The sequence below is a fragment of the Panthera leo genome, chromosome A3 (genome assembly GCF_018350215.1).
Source record: "Panthera leo isolate Ple1 chromosome A3, P.leo_Ple1_pat1.1, whole genome shotgun sequence".
NCBI lineage: Eukaryota > Metazoa > Chordata > Mammalia > Carnivora > Felidae > Panthera > Panthera leo.
Genome location: NC_056681.1, coordinates 27,922,440 through 27,939,314, shown reverse-complemented (window position 1 = coordinate 27,939,314; position 16,875 = coordinate 27,922,440). Strand labels below are relative to the sequence as shown.

The following is a 16,875-nucleotide window of genomic DNA, read 5'->3' as shown; positions in this document are numbered from 1 at the left end:
GACGCAGCCACCCGCTTCTGTACAGGGGGAGATGTTACAGTGTTACAGTTGCTTGCACGCCGGTCACAATAAGGACCTAAGGCTCATCCGGGTCTCTCTGATCTGCGTACAGCTAATGCTAGTTTGTCCACTTTCTTATTCCTACTCTGCCACTCCAAGGTGGGGCAGGCCAGGGACTGGGACAGTCTGAATGGGCACTGTCTAGAAATCCGTGTAGAGGGAGGATATCACCAATATGCTATTGGCCCATGGAGACAGCTAAATTTCTAGAACCCGAGTGTGCCCCCGTTTTTTTCTCTTCCTATGGCATACTTTGGGGTTCGGCGGGGGGGAATTCCTTCTGCCTCGGCTAGACTCATTGTGCTAGTCTGGAGAATGGGTTGGCATAACCCTACAGATAGGAGAATGTCTCCCTCCTATCCCCATCCCTTAGCCAGCCACCCACCCACGGCAGAGGTAACCGCTCTCCCTGGCTTTGTGTGTGTGTGTGTGTGTGTGTGTGTGTGTGTGTGTGTGTGTGCATCCTTTCATTCATTCAATCACCAGTCATTTTTTGAGCTCTTACCACATGTGAGACACTGTTCCAGACACTGGGGGGTACAGAAGTGAACACCAGACAGAAATCCCTGTCCCCCAGCGGACATTCTGTAAGCTGACATTCGGGGGTTTCTTATGGATATGTAAACAAATATATCCCTTTTTTTTATCCTTCTTGATCCCAAATGGAGCGTCCAGCTCTTTTTTCCAAGTATCCCGGAAACCGTTCCCTCATTGCATGTTGCTCGTTCTTTTCTCCAACTGGATAACGTTCCACCTCATGGCTGTGCCCACCCTAATTTTCCCGCATCCCCAGCGAATGGGCAGTAAGGTTGTTGTTTCCTGTCTTTCTCTACTCTTCAATGTGAGGCGGTGAATAATGTCCCCGTACCTCGCTGCACACACACACGTGAGCCAGCCTGCAGGAGAAAATGCCAGAAGTGGAAGAGTTGAGTCAAAAGCGTTTTTATTTTTTTAAAACTCTTCTTTTTTTTTTTAAACCCGTGCCAAAAACGCTCCACGCTTGTTATATCGCCAGACAATAGAGACCCGTATAAAATGAAAGGGAAAGTCGGTTCCCTCCACCCGCCTCCTCTCTTCCTCCTCTCCATCACCATCCGCTCCAGCTAGCTCTCTCGCTTGGCAGGAGTAACGACGCTTCGTGGATTTTCTTTCACTTTCTCTGCAAACACAGGCACCACCGTGTCCTTGCACGTGCCTCTCTAAGCCTTTTCCTATAAGTTCACGGGTCTCCCTCTGCATTTACAGCAATACCTTTTTCCTTCCTCTGTTTGGTCACCCACACGTGGGGCTGGACGAGAGGCACTCGTGTCCAGAGCGCAGTCCCGCTCAGGTCCTGGGCATCTTTCCAATTCCGCCCAGATGCGCTCTGCCTCCAGAGCATTTCCAGGGACGGAGACAGCACAGGCCCAGCCGGCCCTGGCTGCTGGGCATTCAGGCCCTTCGTTTTTCTCTATTATAACCGATCCCCCAAGGGGCACTCCTGCCCATGCTCCCTAGAGGTTACCTCCTGGGAGCGGACTGCTAGGTCAAAGGGCAGGCATACTGTGGACTTGATAAGGACATCCTTATCAAGGCTGGCATTGATATCAAAAGCTTTGATATCAAAGCTATCATTCCTGGCACTTCCTTCCACCCTCACCTCTCTCTCTCTCTCTCTCTCTCTTTACTTCAGTTTTATTTCGTATTTATTTATTTTGAGAGAGAGAGCAGGGGAGGGGCAGACAGACAGGGAGAGAGAGGGAATCCCAAGCAGGCTCCAGCGCAGTGCAGAGCTCCACCAGGGGCTGGATCCCAGGAACCCGGTGATCGTGACCAGAGCAGAGATCAAGAGTCAGGGGCTTAAGGACTGAGCCACCCAGGCGCCCCCGCCACCACCACCCCTTTCTTCTCTGGACCCCGATCCATCCATCTTCTTCCAGAGCCAGGTCTCCGGTCTCTCTTTCCTCCCCTCCTCGCTCTCTGCTGCCGGGGGGGCACGCCCCCCCCCCCCACCTCCCCGGGGCTGTGTAACTCTGGGCAGGCGCCCCACCTCTCTGAGCCCCCTTACCGATCTGTTAGGGGAGTGCCCCCCGCCCCCGGGGCCCCGGGGACGAGCCCTCGAGTGTGACCTCGTGGCGGGGACAGCGGGCTGACGCGCGTGCGCCCCCGCCCCGCAGCGCGCTGGAGACGAGGGTGCAGGCCCTGGAGACGCAACAGCAGGCGGAGCTGGCTTCTCTCCGCGGCGAGAAGGAGCGGCTGCGGCGGCTGCTGGGCCGCCAGAGCGGCGCCCTCGCGGGCCTGGAGCGCAGCCTGCGCGCCGCCAGCAGCAACTCGAGCCTCCTGCAGCGCCAACAGCGCCAACTGCTGGAGTCCGTGCAGCGCCTGGTGCGAGTCGTGGCCCAGGGCCCGGGTGAGCGAGGGGGCGCCTGGTGCGGTGCGGGAGGAGGGCAGGGGAGGGGAGGGAGATCCTGCTTACCCTCCCGCTTGGCTGGAAGCCACTGCGGGCAAGGCCCGTCCCCTCTCCCGGCACCTGGGAGATAGAAATGACAACGAAGACTAACAACGAACGAGGAGCACGAGAGTCCTAGGAGGAGCCAAGGCAGACGCCACCCCCTAACTCCATGAGTGACCTTGGGCGTGTCCCTCTCTTGGCCTCAGTTTCGCCATCTATTTGTGAAAGTGATAACAATAATAAGGATTCCCCCAGCCCAGACGCATAAGTTTGGGTTCCAGGATCCACCCGACACCCTCACTTGCTTCGGCTTGCCCCACCCTTCCCCCAGCCTCAGTTTCCCTATCTGTAGAGTGGACAGATTGGACTCAGTGTTCCCCAAGGCCTTCTCTCGCCCTGTTGCCTTCGTCCCTAAACCCAGGAGAGCCCCACAGAAGTGAGGAGGCATCTCTGGCCCTGGCTGCTGAGAGGGGAGATCAAGGCCGGGGTCGGTTCTCACTGACTCCTTCTGAGGGGGCCCGCTTGGGGTGGCCGAGACCCTGCTGGTTTCAGCTTGAGTCACTCAGTCAGCAGAACCCTAACTGAGCACCCACTGTGTGCCAGCAATGCAGCTGACATTTCCAGACCATAGAAGACCTAAAAGGCAGGGCTGAGGAGAAAGAACACCAACCTGAGGACAGTCAGGAGCCGTGGGAAGGTTTTTACACCCAGCGGGACTATGTTTTAAGAAGCTCAGTTGGAACCGGGCAGTGGAGAACGGCTGGGTGGGAGGGAAAGACGGAGGAACGTGTTTCTACTCCTTGCAGGATCAGCACGGCAGGAGGCCGGGGAACCTTTAAGGCACAAGGAATCCAGCCGGAGTGACGCGTTCCAGGCACTAAGGCTGGCAGCGATTTAGGGCCAGAGGATGGCACCAGGGCTCTAAGTGGGGCAGGCCCTGCTGGGTTTGAGGGATGTGAGGCCCCAAGGAAGCCACGGGCAGAAGTGGAGTCCTTCCAAACCATGAGATGTGGAGGGACCCGAACGCATCACTGGCTTGTGCCATAGCCCTGGCAGTGACACTGCCTAAATTAGTCCCACGTGTGGGTCTGTTGTAGCTCAGCCCCAGATACAAGCCCGGGCCCGGCGCCTCTGCCCACGGGCTCACCGCTAACCCAGTCTCCAGCTGTGATCCCGTGTCTGCTTGCCAGGCTGGGTAGGAGGTTGTGCTGGGCGCCTGGCCTCAGGCACCCTTTGCCCAAACGCCCTGTGCCCCTGCCCTGCTGTCACCAGAGAAGGGCACCATGGGGTTGTGCCTCCTACCGAAGGGCGCTCTAAGGACTCCTTCGTAAGACCTAGAGACAGGGAAGGCTCTGCCCATGCCCCCAGCTATGTGCCCTTGACCCAGTTACCTTTCCCTTAGCCCTCGGTTGAGGGGGACGTGCCTCACCGGGGTTCCGACCCCAGTTACCTCTCCCGGAAGACCCTAGCAGCCTCATCTGCGGCCTCCCTGGTTTGAGTCTTATCCCCTGCAGTCTCCGTTCCACGCTTTAGCCGGAGCCCTCTTCCTCCGCACAGTCTGGGTTCCTTCCTCACCCTGGCATCCGAGGCTGACCTGGCGCCTGCTGAAACTCAACCGCATTTCTCTTTCCTCTCTGAACGTCCCTGTGCCAGCCTCGCCCTGCTCCCGTCAAGTTCGTCAGACAGCCAGAGCTCTCTCTGGCTCAGCTCTGGTCTCATGGTGTGGGTCATTTCGCCTCCCTGGCCTCCACCACCTTCCCACACCACCCCATCCTTGGCACACGCCAGGACTGTTCCCACCTTGGAGCCCCCCCCCGCGCTGTTCCCTCTGCCTGGAACATTTTCCCCTTCTCCTAGGTGATCCTGCTCCTTATCCAGATCCCAGCTCGCTCCCCTCCTCTAGGAAACTTTCTCAGGTCTGATACCTCTCCCTGTCCCCAGCATCTCCCAACCCGGAACCCAGCAGGAAGTAGGGCTCACCTGGCCCCTTCCCTCTCTCCTTAGCTTACCTCCAATTGCTTTTGCGTTGTCACATTGCAGCCTCCGTGAGGGGAGCTGAGCAGGTGTTCCAGGACTGTGCAGAGATCCAACGCTTCGGGGCCAACGCCAGTGGCGTCTACACCATCCACGTGGCCAATATGACGGAGCCCAGGAAGGTTAGGGGACTCCCTGGGGGCTGAGGTTAGCGGAGGGTGTTGAGCCAAGGGGCTCCCCGACAGGTCACCGCCTCCCCCCGCCCCAGTCAGCTTCAGGCCTTGTCCAACATCTGAGATACCAGAGAAGGTGGGATGACCCTACCTTCGGGAGCCTCCAAGGGAGTCAGAGGTCAGAATGTGGGGGTTAAAGCAGAAGTTCCCAGAGCTGGAAGTACATCCTTCTGCATCTTCTCCAGAGATGCTTTTAGTTGGAATGGCAGAAAACAGTTCTGTGTTGGTTAAGGTCATGCTAGCTGTGGGGCGCCTGGGTGGCTCAGCTGGTTATAAGCATCTGACTTCAGCTCAGGTCACGATCTCACAGTTCTGAGTTCAAGCCCCACGTCGGGCTCTGTGTGGACAGCTCGGAGCCTGGAGCCTGCTTCGGACTCTGTGTCTCCCTCTCTCTCTCTCTGCCGCGTCCCCATTCGCACTCTGTCCCTCTCTCTCTCTCTGTCTCTCTCTCTCAAAAATAAACAAACATCAAAAAAAATTTTAATTGAAAAAAAAAGGTAATGCTGGCTGAAACCGCAAACAAACGTTGAAAATCCAGGGGCTTAACACAAAGAAGTTTATTTCTAGTTTAAAAAAAATTTTTTTTAATGTTTATTTTTGAGAGAGAGAGCGCGAGAGCGAGCAGGGGTGGGGGAGGGGCAGAGAGAGAGGGAGACACAGAATCCGAAGCAGGCTCCAGGCTCTGAGCTGTCCGCACAGAGCCCGGGGTGGGGCTCCAACCCACAAACCGTGAGATCATGACCTGAGCAGAAGTCGGGCGCTTAACTGACTGAGTCACCCAAGCGCCCCACAAAGAGGCTTATTTCTAATTTACATATAGTCCAGTTGAATGCAGGTGTGGGGGCTCTGCTGCACGTGGGAAATGAGGGACCAGGGCTAATAGAGACCCCACCATCTCCAGTGAGTGTCTTCAGTGAATGTTGCCCTGGGCTTTGGAGGTCCACTTATGAGATGGATGAGGGGTCGAGGGGAAGTGTGGGTATCAGGAGGGAGGGTTTGGAAGCCAGGCCCAGAAGTAAAAGAGTATGGAGAACAAGTAGTCAGTCTTTGCACTTCCTAATTCCCTTTTCAATTTTCTTTGACTTCCTATAATATATATATATATATATTGTATACATTTATATATGTTTGTTTCCGGGCCGTCTTTAACACTTCACACACACCTGCTAAACTCCTCTTTTAACAAAGAGATCAGGCCCTCGATGTCTAGCTAGAATTTCATGTTTTCGTTACATTTATTTTTACAATTATTTGACTAAAAGCAAGTGTTACTAGTGTTCGATTTGTGGTACTGATAAGATTTCCTTCTGAAATACATTTCATCTAAGTATTTAAGTTTTTTTTTTTTAAGGGACACTACTTTTTAGGTAAATATTCTATATGAAATTAGGTTCATTCTATATGAAATTCAGCTATGGTGAAATTCTGTGAGGCAAAAGAGCTGGGCTCAGACCTCAGCGTAATTTAGTCTCACTTGCCTCGAGAAAGCCCCTTCTCCTCTCTGGACCTCAGTTTCCCTTACTGTACCCTCCGCTACTCCCACAACAAATGCCACTGTCGCCTCTCCCTGAGCAGGCTTCTACTTTCTAAGAGCCGCTCCCTTCACTGCCATTTCCACTTGTCTGCCTGTCACATCATCGTCCAAAGCCCTGTTCCAATGCTACCTCCTCTGAGAAGCCTTCCAGGGTTGCCCAGTGACTCCTTAGGAGCTCTTCTTGTGGCTGCCCAAATGTTCATAACCGATAGTCTGCCTGCCCCATCATAGCAGCCAGGCATATCCTCCAGACCAAGCCAGCCCTGAGGGTTGATTGATCTCTGACGCGTCTCTGTCACCTAGTATGGGACCAGGGACCAAGTGTGTCTTCACTGAACATTGAACATGTACTGAACTGGCTGGAAGAATAATACGAACAAAGATTAGGCTGAAAGAAGAGATTATGATGGATGGTGAGCTCTTTGAGAGAAAGACTCTTTCTGTCTTATCCATACTGGCACCTCCCATACTTTGAATGGAGCTTGGTATATAGCAGATGCTCAGAAAACATTTGCCCGCTGAATGTAATAACATTTCCTGAGTCTACGCCGTGTGCCAAGCATGTTACACCTGTCAGCATTTAATCCTTACCACAACCTCGCAATAATAGCGGGGGAAAAGCCTCCGTTTACTTAGTTCCCAATATGCCCAGACTCTTTTCTTTGGATGACTCATTATACATAGTTCTTGCATCAAGCCAACTTGCAGGTGAGAAACTGAGGCACAAAGAGGTTAAGGTTTTAACACTTACATTTTACAAACGAGGAAAGGAAGGCTCTGAGAGGACATCACTTGTCCACGACTTTAGAAAAAACGATGACACTAAGTGGGAAATGTGAACCTGGATATTTCTGATGCCCTTGACCACCAGGCTCACCTGTTGCTCTGTGAAACTGTCAGCCAAATCAAAATGGGGCTGGTCCAGAGCTGCTTCTGACATCTTCCAAGGGCTTCCAACTCCCCCCCCCCCCAACCACCACCACTACCACCCAATTCCTTCCAGGTGTTCTGTGACATGGAGGCCAATGGAGGCGGGTGGACTCTCATCCAGCGCCGTGAGAATGGCAGTGTGAATTTCCAGCGGAACTGGAGAGATTACAAACAGGTAACACTGCTGAAGGGGCTTTTCAGCCCTGAAACTGGGGCAAGGGGGTTGTAGGCAGGGCACTGGTTTGCCTTCAACCCTCCCCGGGCGGGCGGGGGGGGTGGGAATCAACCCACCTAAAACCAACCACCTTCAAACAGATTTTCCTAGTGCACATTCACTGTCAAGGACTCCGTCACCTGAAATTGAACCTTCTTTTTGCAGGTTCTGACATCTATCCTAAAAATAAAAGTTTAACTTTATTTTTTTTATTTGTGTAAAGACTATACATACATATTGCTTTAAAAAAATTTTTTTTAAGAATACAAAAATGGAACAGAAAAAAGTAGTCTCCCTTGCCTACCCCTGACTGCGTTGCTTAAATGAATGTCCTTATCTTTGCACACATATATAATCACATTTTCAGGAGAGATTCTTTAATGTGGAATTGCTGGCTCAAAGACCCAGTGCATTTTACAAGATGAGAAGTAGTGCCCTAGTGCCTTCCAAGTTGTAAATTAACTTTTGAGTAAAGAACTTTTGGCAAGCTGGCTTAAAAGCTCTTAAAGTTTCCACAAGCAAAAGAAATAGAAGAAGGTATGTGGAAATGCAACAATATCATTAGTTGTGGCTGCGTACTGTTCATTTGACCAGCACTTAAAAATAAATACCAAATTAAGATATGAGTGTCCTTGAGCCAATTGAGTTTTAAACAAGTATTAAAATGGCAAAAAAGAAAGGGGATGCTCAGACACAGAAATACACAAGAGCACTGAATACTAACAGACTAATCGGCAGCGAGGCAGGACGGAAGTGGGGAGTGGGGTTTAGGTGTGCCCCTGTCCTTGGTGCTGAATTATTATTCGGGCCGAGGACAGGTTTCTCATCACCCTGGGACACTAACGCGCTTAGCTTTGCATTTCTGTGTTGTTGAAATTTTGCAGGAGTTGCCATGCCACCCAACAAAGGTCGCTCTACAATTTATGCCCCCGATTAAAATCTTTTAATGTTTTGTTGCGGTCCAACACACATGCAGCTAAGTGCACAAATCTTAAAAGCGGAAGATACTCAGTGGGTTTTTACCTGTGTGTTCACCGACGTGCCCACCATTCAAAGCTGGATATACAGCACTGCCAGCACCACAGAAGCCCCTCTGGTGCCCCCCTGTGCCTCCTCGTGCCCCAGTCAATACTCCCCCAAAAGGTAGTTGCCATTCTGACTTCTAGCACGACGGATTCATTTTGCCTGTTCTGAAACTCCACAGAAATGTGATTTCAGTTATTTTTAACAGAATTTACCCAGTTTTACAAAAATCTTGGGTTTTGTTTTTTTTTTTTTTTTTTTTTTTTGCTCTAGGAGGTGGAGAACTCCCATCCCCAGGCCTGCCCACACTGTACTTTATGGACTTGGTCATTAGGCAAAGTGGTTTTGGATTAAGTGGCCCTGGAGCCCGGCCCAGCCCAGCTCCTCGGCCAGGGGCATGGCCTCCCATCGCAGCATGAAGCCCACCCCCACCCTTCACTCCCCACAGGGCTTCGGCGACCCGGCAGGGGAGCACTGGCTGGGCAATGAGGTGATGCACCAGCTCACTGGACGCACAGCCTACTCCCTGCGTGTGGAGCTGCAAGACTGGGAAGGCAACGAAGCCTACGCTCAGTATGAGCATTTCCAGCTGGGCAGCGAGGGGCAGCTGTACAGGTGGGCTCGGGGCCCAGGCTGGTGGGCGGGCTGGGGTCCCGGGCTAGTGGCTGTAGAGTCCGCACCAAGGGTCAATCCCTGGGCGTCTCCTGTTCCTACCATCTGTCCCCCATTTGGGCGCACGTCACGGGATCTGGAGGCGGCCGGTTAACACTCAGCACGTCCCGGCCACTGGGTGGGGTGGAGAGACTGTCGCTGACGCTGCCATCCCAGGAGCAGGAAAGGGCCTTCTCAGGTCAGTCACCCCGAGGCAGCCATATTCCTGAGGCCCAGAGCGGGGAGCCCAGCCTGTCCCATGCTGTGGGGTAAGGTAGAAAGGTCCCTGGGCTACGAAACAGGGAACCTGAGCTCCTTCTGGCTCTGTTCCAGCTCGCTTTGTCAATTTGGGCAAGTCAATGTTCTGGCTTGTCTGGACTTCCGCTGCTTAACTGCGGGATGGGCTTAAATATGAGCGTAATGTGAAATCATCAAGGTCTCCCACACCTCCCTCGGCTCGGTTCTTGGCTCTATTTCGGAAAAGAAATGAGCACTTACTGAGCACCTACTCTGTTCCAGGCATATTACTCCATTTAATCCTCCCACAACACGCTAAGGTAAGCATTGCTGCACCTGCTTTACTGATGTGGAAACTGAGGCACACAGCTTAAGTATCCTGCCCCAAGTTACAAGTTAGGTAGAGCTTAGATTTGAACTCAGGTCTCTCTGCTACCAACACCCAGGGTGTTTCTACTACATGATGTTGCCTCTCTGAGAAACTCAGGGTTCTTGAAGATACGACTGGGTCCTGGCTATCTTTGAACCAGGACAGGATTGAAATCATAGACTCCCACTCACAAGTCTGCAAAGGACATCACCTGTCACCTGGGGCTTCATGTGATGCTAGCACATATGCCCCAGCCACCAGCCAGCCAGGCTGGGATGCCTCCACTGACAGGGGAAGTCACTTCCTCCAAAGGAATGGGATGATTCTCCGTCTTCCTGCACTTTAGGTCTAATTCCATCTCAGGCAGCTTTTCAATACTATGCTCCACCCACTCCTTTCTCTTCTTATTAGACGCCCTGGATCCTTCAGCTAAGTTGTTCTGACATCCTCCTTACGGGACCCACCCCAATCTGATAATAGTCCTCCTTAAACAGCCAGGTTCAGAGCTGAATGAACCATGCCCTGGGTCTGGGCGAGGCAAGGGCTAAGCTGGATGGTCCTCTCCCCGCTACTCCTCGAGCTGACCAGGGAGTAACCACAAAACGCTGCCGACTCCTAGTCAAGCCACTAAAGCCAAGGCTTAAGTCCTGACTCCATCCCTATCTCCCTCAGTGATCCCGAAGAAATGCCTCCACTTTCTCATCTGTAAAATGGGTGCCCTAGGTGTACCTACCTTATTCAAAGTGCTATGAAGCTCAAATGAGATACTGCACACCGAGCATTAACACAGTGCCTGGTACTTAGTAAATGCTCAGCAAAGAATATAATTGCTGACCCCGAGGCAGCTGTTCACACACTTGGCTCTCCTGCTCTGTGTGAGTTCACTGCTATTCCTATCCCCATTGCTTCGTTCACAGTCGTGGGTCCTGTGTGTCTGGGGGTGAGCATGTCCACAGGCAGTCCCACACTCCTGGGAAGACACTAGCTGCCTGTGGGGAACACACAGGGGCATAGAGATGCTTGTGCGAACAGGGAGGACTCCTTGGAGGAGATAATGCCTATAAAGGGTGGGCATCCTCCAGACAAAGAGAGAATAGGAAGGGCACCCCCAGGCAGTGGGGATGTTTTGAAAAAAGGCAGAGAGGGGGTTCCTCCCATCCAGCTGGCCACGGATACCCCAAACCTGAGCAAGTCTCTTTCAAGATCATAAGGAAGAGTCCCTGCTCTTTCAGGAAAGGCTTGGGAGTCTGGGGGGGGAGCGAAGGGGGCAGCGGGGGGGGGGGGGGGGGGGGGGGGAGGGGTGGCACGGAGATCCTAGAAAACAGAGGGAGATGTGGAAACTGCCAGAGAAGAGCCAAGGGGAGAGTGACAGAACAGATGCTGGTCCCCGTGCCCCCACCGTAGGGTCAGCTGGCGGCTGAGGTGGGGAGGATCCCCACAGGGAAGCCCAGAGGCAGGGAAGCATAGGCATCAGGGGCGGGAAGGCCACCCTTATTTGTCAGACACAATAATGAGGGCCTTCTAGAGCCTGACTAAGGCACATGCGTAAGCCTGCAAGAGAAAGTGGCCCACAGGGAGGGAGGAAGCAGGAGGCACGGCCAAGGCACAGGCACATGCCCCCCAAAGGTGCCCACACACCCAGATCTGATTACAAGTGCGAGATACACAGAGATACGCAAGGGCGGGCACAGACATACGTGCACATGTGGAGGGGCTCACCACACCTCTGGGGCACACACGTAGGCCTACAGAGCGCACAGACTCACACAAGCGCATCGCTACACAAGCAAGCACAGACACGTGCAGCGGTGCTTTGCAGAAGCCTTCACAGGTAACACACGCGCAATTCCAGACACGAAGGCAGATTCCACCATAGATACTGACACACAGACTCAGAACACACGCACACATATGCGCGCAGGCACGCACAACGGTATCCAAACGCTCACAACTGTAGATGCACAGACCCACCCACAGATCCACGGACACGTGGAAAACACACCTTGTGTGCCTAACTTGGGGATACCCGGAGGCCTGTGTGTTTGAGTTCCCCAGGCTTGAGCCATGCACATGTTCGAGATGGGTCTCAGCACTGAGTCACGTGGGGCATCCTGGTCCCCGACTTGAGAATTCCCCGGGGGTCACGAGATCCCCATTCTGGCACCCACGGGGGAGGGGAAGGGAGGCAGAGACTGAGCTGAGGACTTGGAGACAGTAGGGAGGCCAGTGCTGCTGGAGTAACCCCCGTGAGGCCCATCGGCTTTGTCCAGCCCCGATTCTACCCAGCTCAGACTGAATGTCACCCCGAACCTCAGCCAGAGCCCCAAGCCTGACCTTGAACTGACATCGCTGAAGCCTCAAGGGGAGCCTATAATAGCCACAAAGAGAAGCTGGGACTATATGAAGCCATGGGCCAACCTGTCTGTCCCCACCCCCGAGAGCCCTGGCCAGATGGGCCTCTTTCCGGGGTGGGGGGGCTACAACACCAGTCAGGCGAGCCCTGGGTTGCATGTTTAAGGGCACAGTTAGAGCTTCACGGTTAGAGCATCTGGCCCCGAGGGCCATGCCCCTGCCTCACCACAGACAGGCAGAGCCCATGGTGGGAAGTGCAGGGACCGAGCCAGGCCACGTGCCCAAGCCCCACATTTCCTCCTGATCCCACAAGGGGGCATCTCCCAGGCCCTGCCCTGGGGGAACCTGAGCTTCCCTGAGCTTCCCTGGCGGCCTCTGGTGTCCATTTTCCTCCACCCGTAGGACCTTCTTCATCGTCCTCAGACCAGGTCCCCACCTGCGTTGCCTGTGCTACAAGCACGAAACACTCTCTCCAACCAGGCTGAGCAGGAGCCCGTGCCAGCCACATGCCAAGGGCTGGGAACACAGGGACACATGACAGCCAGCCCTCAACGTGCTGAGTATTTACTGCATGCCTGCCCTGCTCTGCACTCATCACACGCCAAAGTCATGGCACCGCAGTAACCAGACCAGGCCGCCACTGTTAATATTACCGTTATTAGCATTTTAGCAGATGAAGAAGCTGAAGCTGACAGGTGACACAGGCTGCCCGAGGTCATGCCGCTGGAGAATGACAGAGCAGGGATTCGAACCTAGGCATTCTGTCCCCCAGAGCTCATGGTCGTAATCACCATGCAGGCCTGAACATGCCCAAGAGGATCTCACAGCCTGGCAGAGAAATAGAAACCCTCCCCAGCGGGCTGTGGATGTGCAAGTCACAGGGCTGGGGCTGCCCCGGGGCACAGAGCCGTGTGGGCTGGTGTGGTCAGGGAAGGCTTCCTGAAGGTGGCAGGGCGGTCAGCTGGCGAGGGAAATGCACCGGGCTGGCATCTGGCTCTCACCCTCTTCCGTTCTGAGGCCTGGGGCAGGCTCCTCAGGTTCTTGGGCTCTGTTTCTTCGTCTGTAAACTGGAACCAATAGGGTGTTGCGAGGACTGAGCAAGAATGAGTTAACCCACATGAAGGCTTGGAACGATGCCCAGGGCACAGTAGCCGTTCAAAAAAACGTTAGCCATCACCTTCATTCTCGTCGTTATTTTGATCCCTCTCACTCTTGTCCGAGACTCGGGGTCAGTGAGATGAGGGAGGCCCGGCCCACAGTGGGTGCTCTGTTCCCGGGGAGGCAGCAGGCAGGGAGGGTAATCCAGGGGCAGGGATGGCCGAAGAACCCTAGGCTGGGGCGCCCCTCACCCCAGAACAACCGGAGAGGTGCCCCCGCCTAGGACCAAGCCTCCTGGGGAGGTCGTTCTTTAACCAGCCCCATCCTCACTCTGGACCCCTCTCCCATCACCACCTCCCGGTGACCTCCAGGCTTTCTCTGAGCGGATACAGCGGCTCAGCAGGGCGCCAGAGCAGCCTGGTCCTGCAAGGCACCAACTTCAGCACCCGTGATGCAGACAATGACAACTGCCTCTGCAAGTGTGCCCAGATGCTGTCTGGAGGTGGGTGCCAGTGGGCTCAAGCCCCGCTCACCCACAGGCTCACTTGGCTGGACACCCCTATTTCCTCCCCACCCCCGGGCGGGCCTGGCTGTGCCCTATCCGCCCCTTCCCCCACCAAGTCCTCAAGGTTCCCTCAGGGTCTTGCCTCATCCTGACACAGGCACCACCAGTTTTCGCCTGAGACTGGGGGGTGGGGTCCTAACCCCAGGCCTGAGAACCCACTCCCCCCCAGGCCGAGCAGGACCAAGATGGGGAGACGTGGGCAGAGGGACAAGAGGGGCAGCTCCCCACCAAGGCCTGGCTCAGGCAGTGCTCCTGGGCGTGGGGGACACAGGTCAGAAAGCAGGAGATGGGGTGAGTAGGAGGGGCAGAGATAGGAGGAGAGACCTCCTGAGACACAGAGACAGAGATAAGAGAGACATCAGGACATAGAGACACAGAGCAGTGAACACAGAGAGTCCCACGGGAACAGAAGTCCAGAGGGAGACATGGAGAGACGATGTGCAGACCACAGAAAGACAGATGGACACATTGTGTGAGAGACAGACCCCGAAAGGCAGGGCAACAGAGACCAAAGGGAGAGACAGAGGCACCAGGGCCCCACAGAGAGACGGACACAAGCTCAGGGACCATCAAGGTGCCGTCCCCCAGAGGCCACGGGCTGAGCGGAAGGTCCGGGACTCTCCCTCCCACCCCGGTGCCCCTCCCACCTTGTCCATCTCCTGCCAGCTGGCTCCCTGGAGGAGGCAGCAGCCCTGATCGGTCCCCAGGGTAGAGGGCTGCCCTCGGCCCCCTGGCTGGCCCCTACCTCCCCAAAGCGTCTTCCTCTCCCTCCACCAGGATGGTGGTTTGATGCCTGCGGCCTCTCAAATCTCAATGGTATCTACTACCCGGCTCACCATCACGTGCGCAAGCTCAACGGCATCCGCTGGCACTACTTCCAAGGCCCCAGCTACTCGCTGCGGGCCACCCGCATGATGGTGCGTCCCGTGGGCGTCTAATAAGCAGCGACACCCGGACGCTGGACCCACACGAAGAGCCGGGACTCGGTATTCCCTGAACGAGCTGGATCCAAACACGGGACACAGTGCCAGGGTATGATCCTGGACACCCGGGCCCCCCCTGGGCCAGGCCTCCTTGCCCGGGAGTCCAGAGGATCTGCTGCCTCCCTGTTCTCCTCAAGTTGTGACATGATGGTGGGTGGCGGGGGAGGGGGGGGGATCTGACTCTATAGTATCCCTCTTTCCTCTCCCTTCTGTCTCCGGCAGGGGTCCCCTGCCAGCTTGAGGGTCCCAATACCCTGAATGAGCGGAGAGCAAACTTAACTTAGGTCCTCAAAGAAATATACGAGTACAGTCCACTTCTCCCAGGCCCCAGCATCTGAAGGCCAGACCTGGCCTCTCGGGGGCTTCAGAAGATCTAAGGGGCATTCCTTTACCGCCGGCATGTCCTCGAATATGTTCCAGAGAGAATATCTCAGGCGCCCCTCAAAAAGTACCTGGGGTCAAGTGAGGGAGGGAAACACCCAGTTAAATCAACGTGAACAGGCATTCTTAGCTGCAGGACCTGTCAGGGCCTTTAATGTGGTCATATGCCTTTTGACTGCCTGTGAAGGAGTTAGAATGGGCAGCTTTCTCCAAATGTCCTTATTTGAAAACAGGCCCTGTTGATCGCAGAGCATCTCTCGGGGCTGCAGATGCCCTTGGGAAAAGTTGGTCAAATGTGACAGGATGGGGACCCCGAGCTCCACCGCTACACCCCCGCCTGCACCCACTCTTTCTGGCTACAAGAGCCACAGCGATGGCCCCGAACAGCCCTTAAAAACAACCGGAAGCAGCTTTGGGTCAAAGAAGACACACTCCACCCCTCAAGAAGGGTCTAGAACGAAGTTTCCGATCTGTGCTCTGGGCCGGGGTCCTGCCAGGCTCCGTCTGGTCCTTGAAAAGCCAGATTTCTGCCCGGAGGCTGCCCTCTCAGCACTCCCTGTCACCCTAGCTCACCTCAGCTCACGTTCACGGGCTGTTGGGGACCGTCCACTCCGCCTCGAGCAGGACCCCAATCTTCAGGTCCAGATCCTTCCAGCCTCCAAGCTGAGACCCTAACCCTCTCCTCCCACCTGATCCAACAGTGCTGCCACCCGCAGCTAGGGGGTTGCGGGAGGTGGGGGTGGGGGGCAGAGCAAGCCTTCGTCTGGGTCCGGGAGACCAGGGGCTCCTCGTGAACTTCCTTCGGAGGACAGGGTCAGAGAGGGGCCACCCACCCCCTCACTGTGTCACCCTCCTCAGTTCTGACGAGGCCATCATAGTCCTGCCATCTTCGGCCAACACCCAGGCCAGCCCAGACCAACCTGCTCTTCCCTTAAGGGTATGCTCTGTCTTCAGAAGGTCTTCTGCTGGATGGGGCTGGGGTGGTGGAAAACCCACCTTGTCCCCCTGCCCTTGGGTCCCCGCTCAGCCGAGCCCCTGAGCAAACCCCGCGCAGATGCAAGCTCATCTCTTTAGAAACAACAAAGGATATGGTTGCCAATGGGGGCATTTCAGGCGAGGGTGGGAAAGGACGGCGGGCAGGGTGCTGCTCAGAAGCCTCACGTGGCCTTACACCGCATTTGCTCGGTAGGCCTTTGTTTAACATCCGCTGTGGGCAGGGCTCTGGAGTGGGAGGGACCTGCTCCAGCTCTTGGACTTGAGGCCAGTGGCTCAGCCTCTCGAGGCCTCGGTTATCTTGTCTGTGAAACGGAGATGAAGCTCCCTCCTGGCTGGGCTGTGGCAAGGAGGCGATGAAAGGATGTACGTCAACTTTGTAACAGAGCCTGGCACGAGCAGGTGCCTAATAAACGTTAGTTCCCAGAGAGGTAAACGGGGTGAGGAAATCCACCCCTAGGGCGGGCCCCCGCTCCTTCCGGGCCCAGGCAAGGTGAGCATGTGTTCCTGAATCCATGGCATTTATTTGTGTACTGCTGAGCTTAGCGGCTAGGTGTGCTGGAGACGGGGTGGAGGCAAAGCTGTGAGCCCCACGGACAGACTCTGGGGTGGTGAAGGCCCACATCGCCGTCTACACTCGCTTTCTGAAAAAGGCCAGGCTGATTTAGGTTACCCTCAGATACCTGTTCTTAAATAGTCATGCTTCCTTCCTACCTTCCTCCCTCCTCCATGCCAGGACTCTCCAGCACAAGGGATAGAAAGCTTATCCTAAGGAAGGGATTGACTCTCATACCGGGAAGTCTAGGGATGGATTCAGGCAGGGCTAGATCTAGGAGCTCAAATGAT

The 16,875-nt window shown here is 55.1% G+C and overlaps 1 protein-coding gene across 1 annotated transcript in view; it reads left to right on the top strand.

Annotated features, from left to right (window-relative positions):
* Positions 1-16,459, top strand: part of ANGPT4 (angiopoietin 4) — a 42,010-nt gene extending 25,551 nt beyond the window's left edge. Inside the window, exons 4-9 of the mRNA XM_042931371.1 lie at positions 2,217-2,449; positions 4,532-4,647; positions 7,236-7,337; positions 8,848-9,014; positions 13,479-13,609; positions 14,450-16,459. Coding sequence (XP_042787305.1) covers positions 2,217-2,449; positions 4,532-4,647; positions 7,236-7,337; positions 8,848-9,014; positions 13,479-13,609; positions 14,450-14,610 — 910 coding nt within the window. The 3' untranslated portion in view covers positions 14,611-16,459. The remainder of the gene's footprint in view (positions 1-2,216; positions 2,450-4,531; positions 4,648-7,235; positions 7,338-8,847; positions 9,015-13,478; positions 13,610-14,449) is intronic.
* The last annotated feature ends 416 nt before the right edge of the window (positions 16,460-16,875 follow it).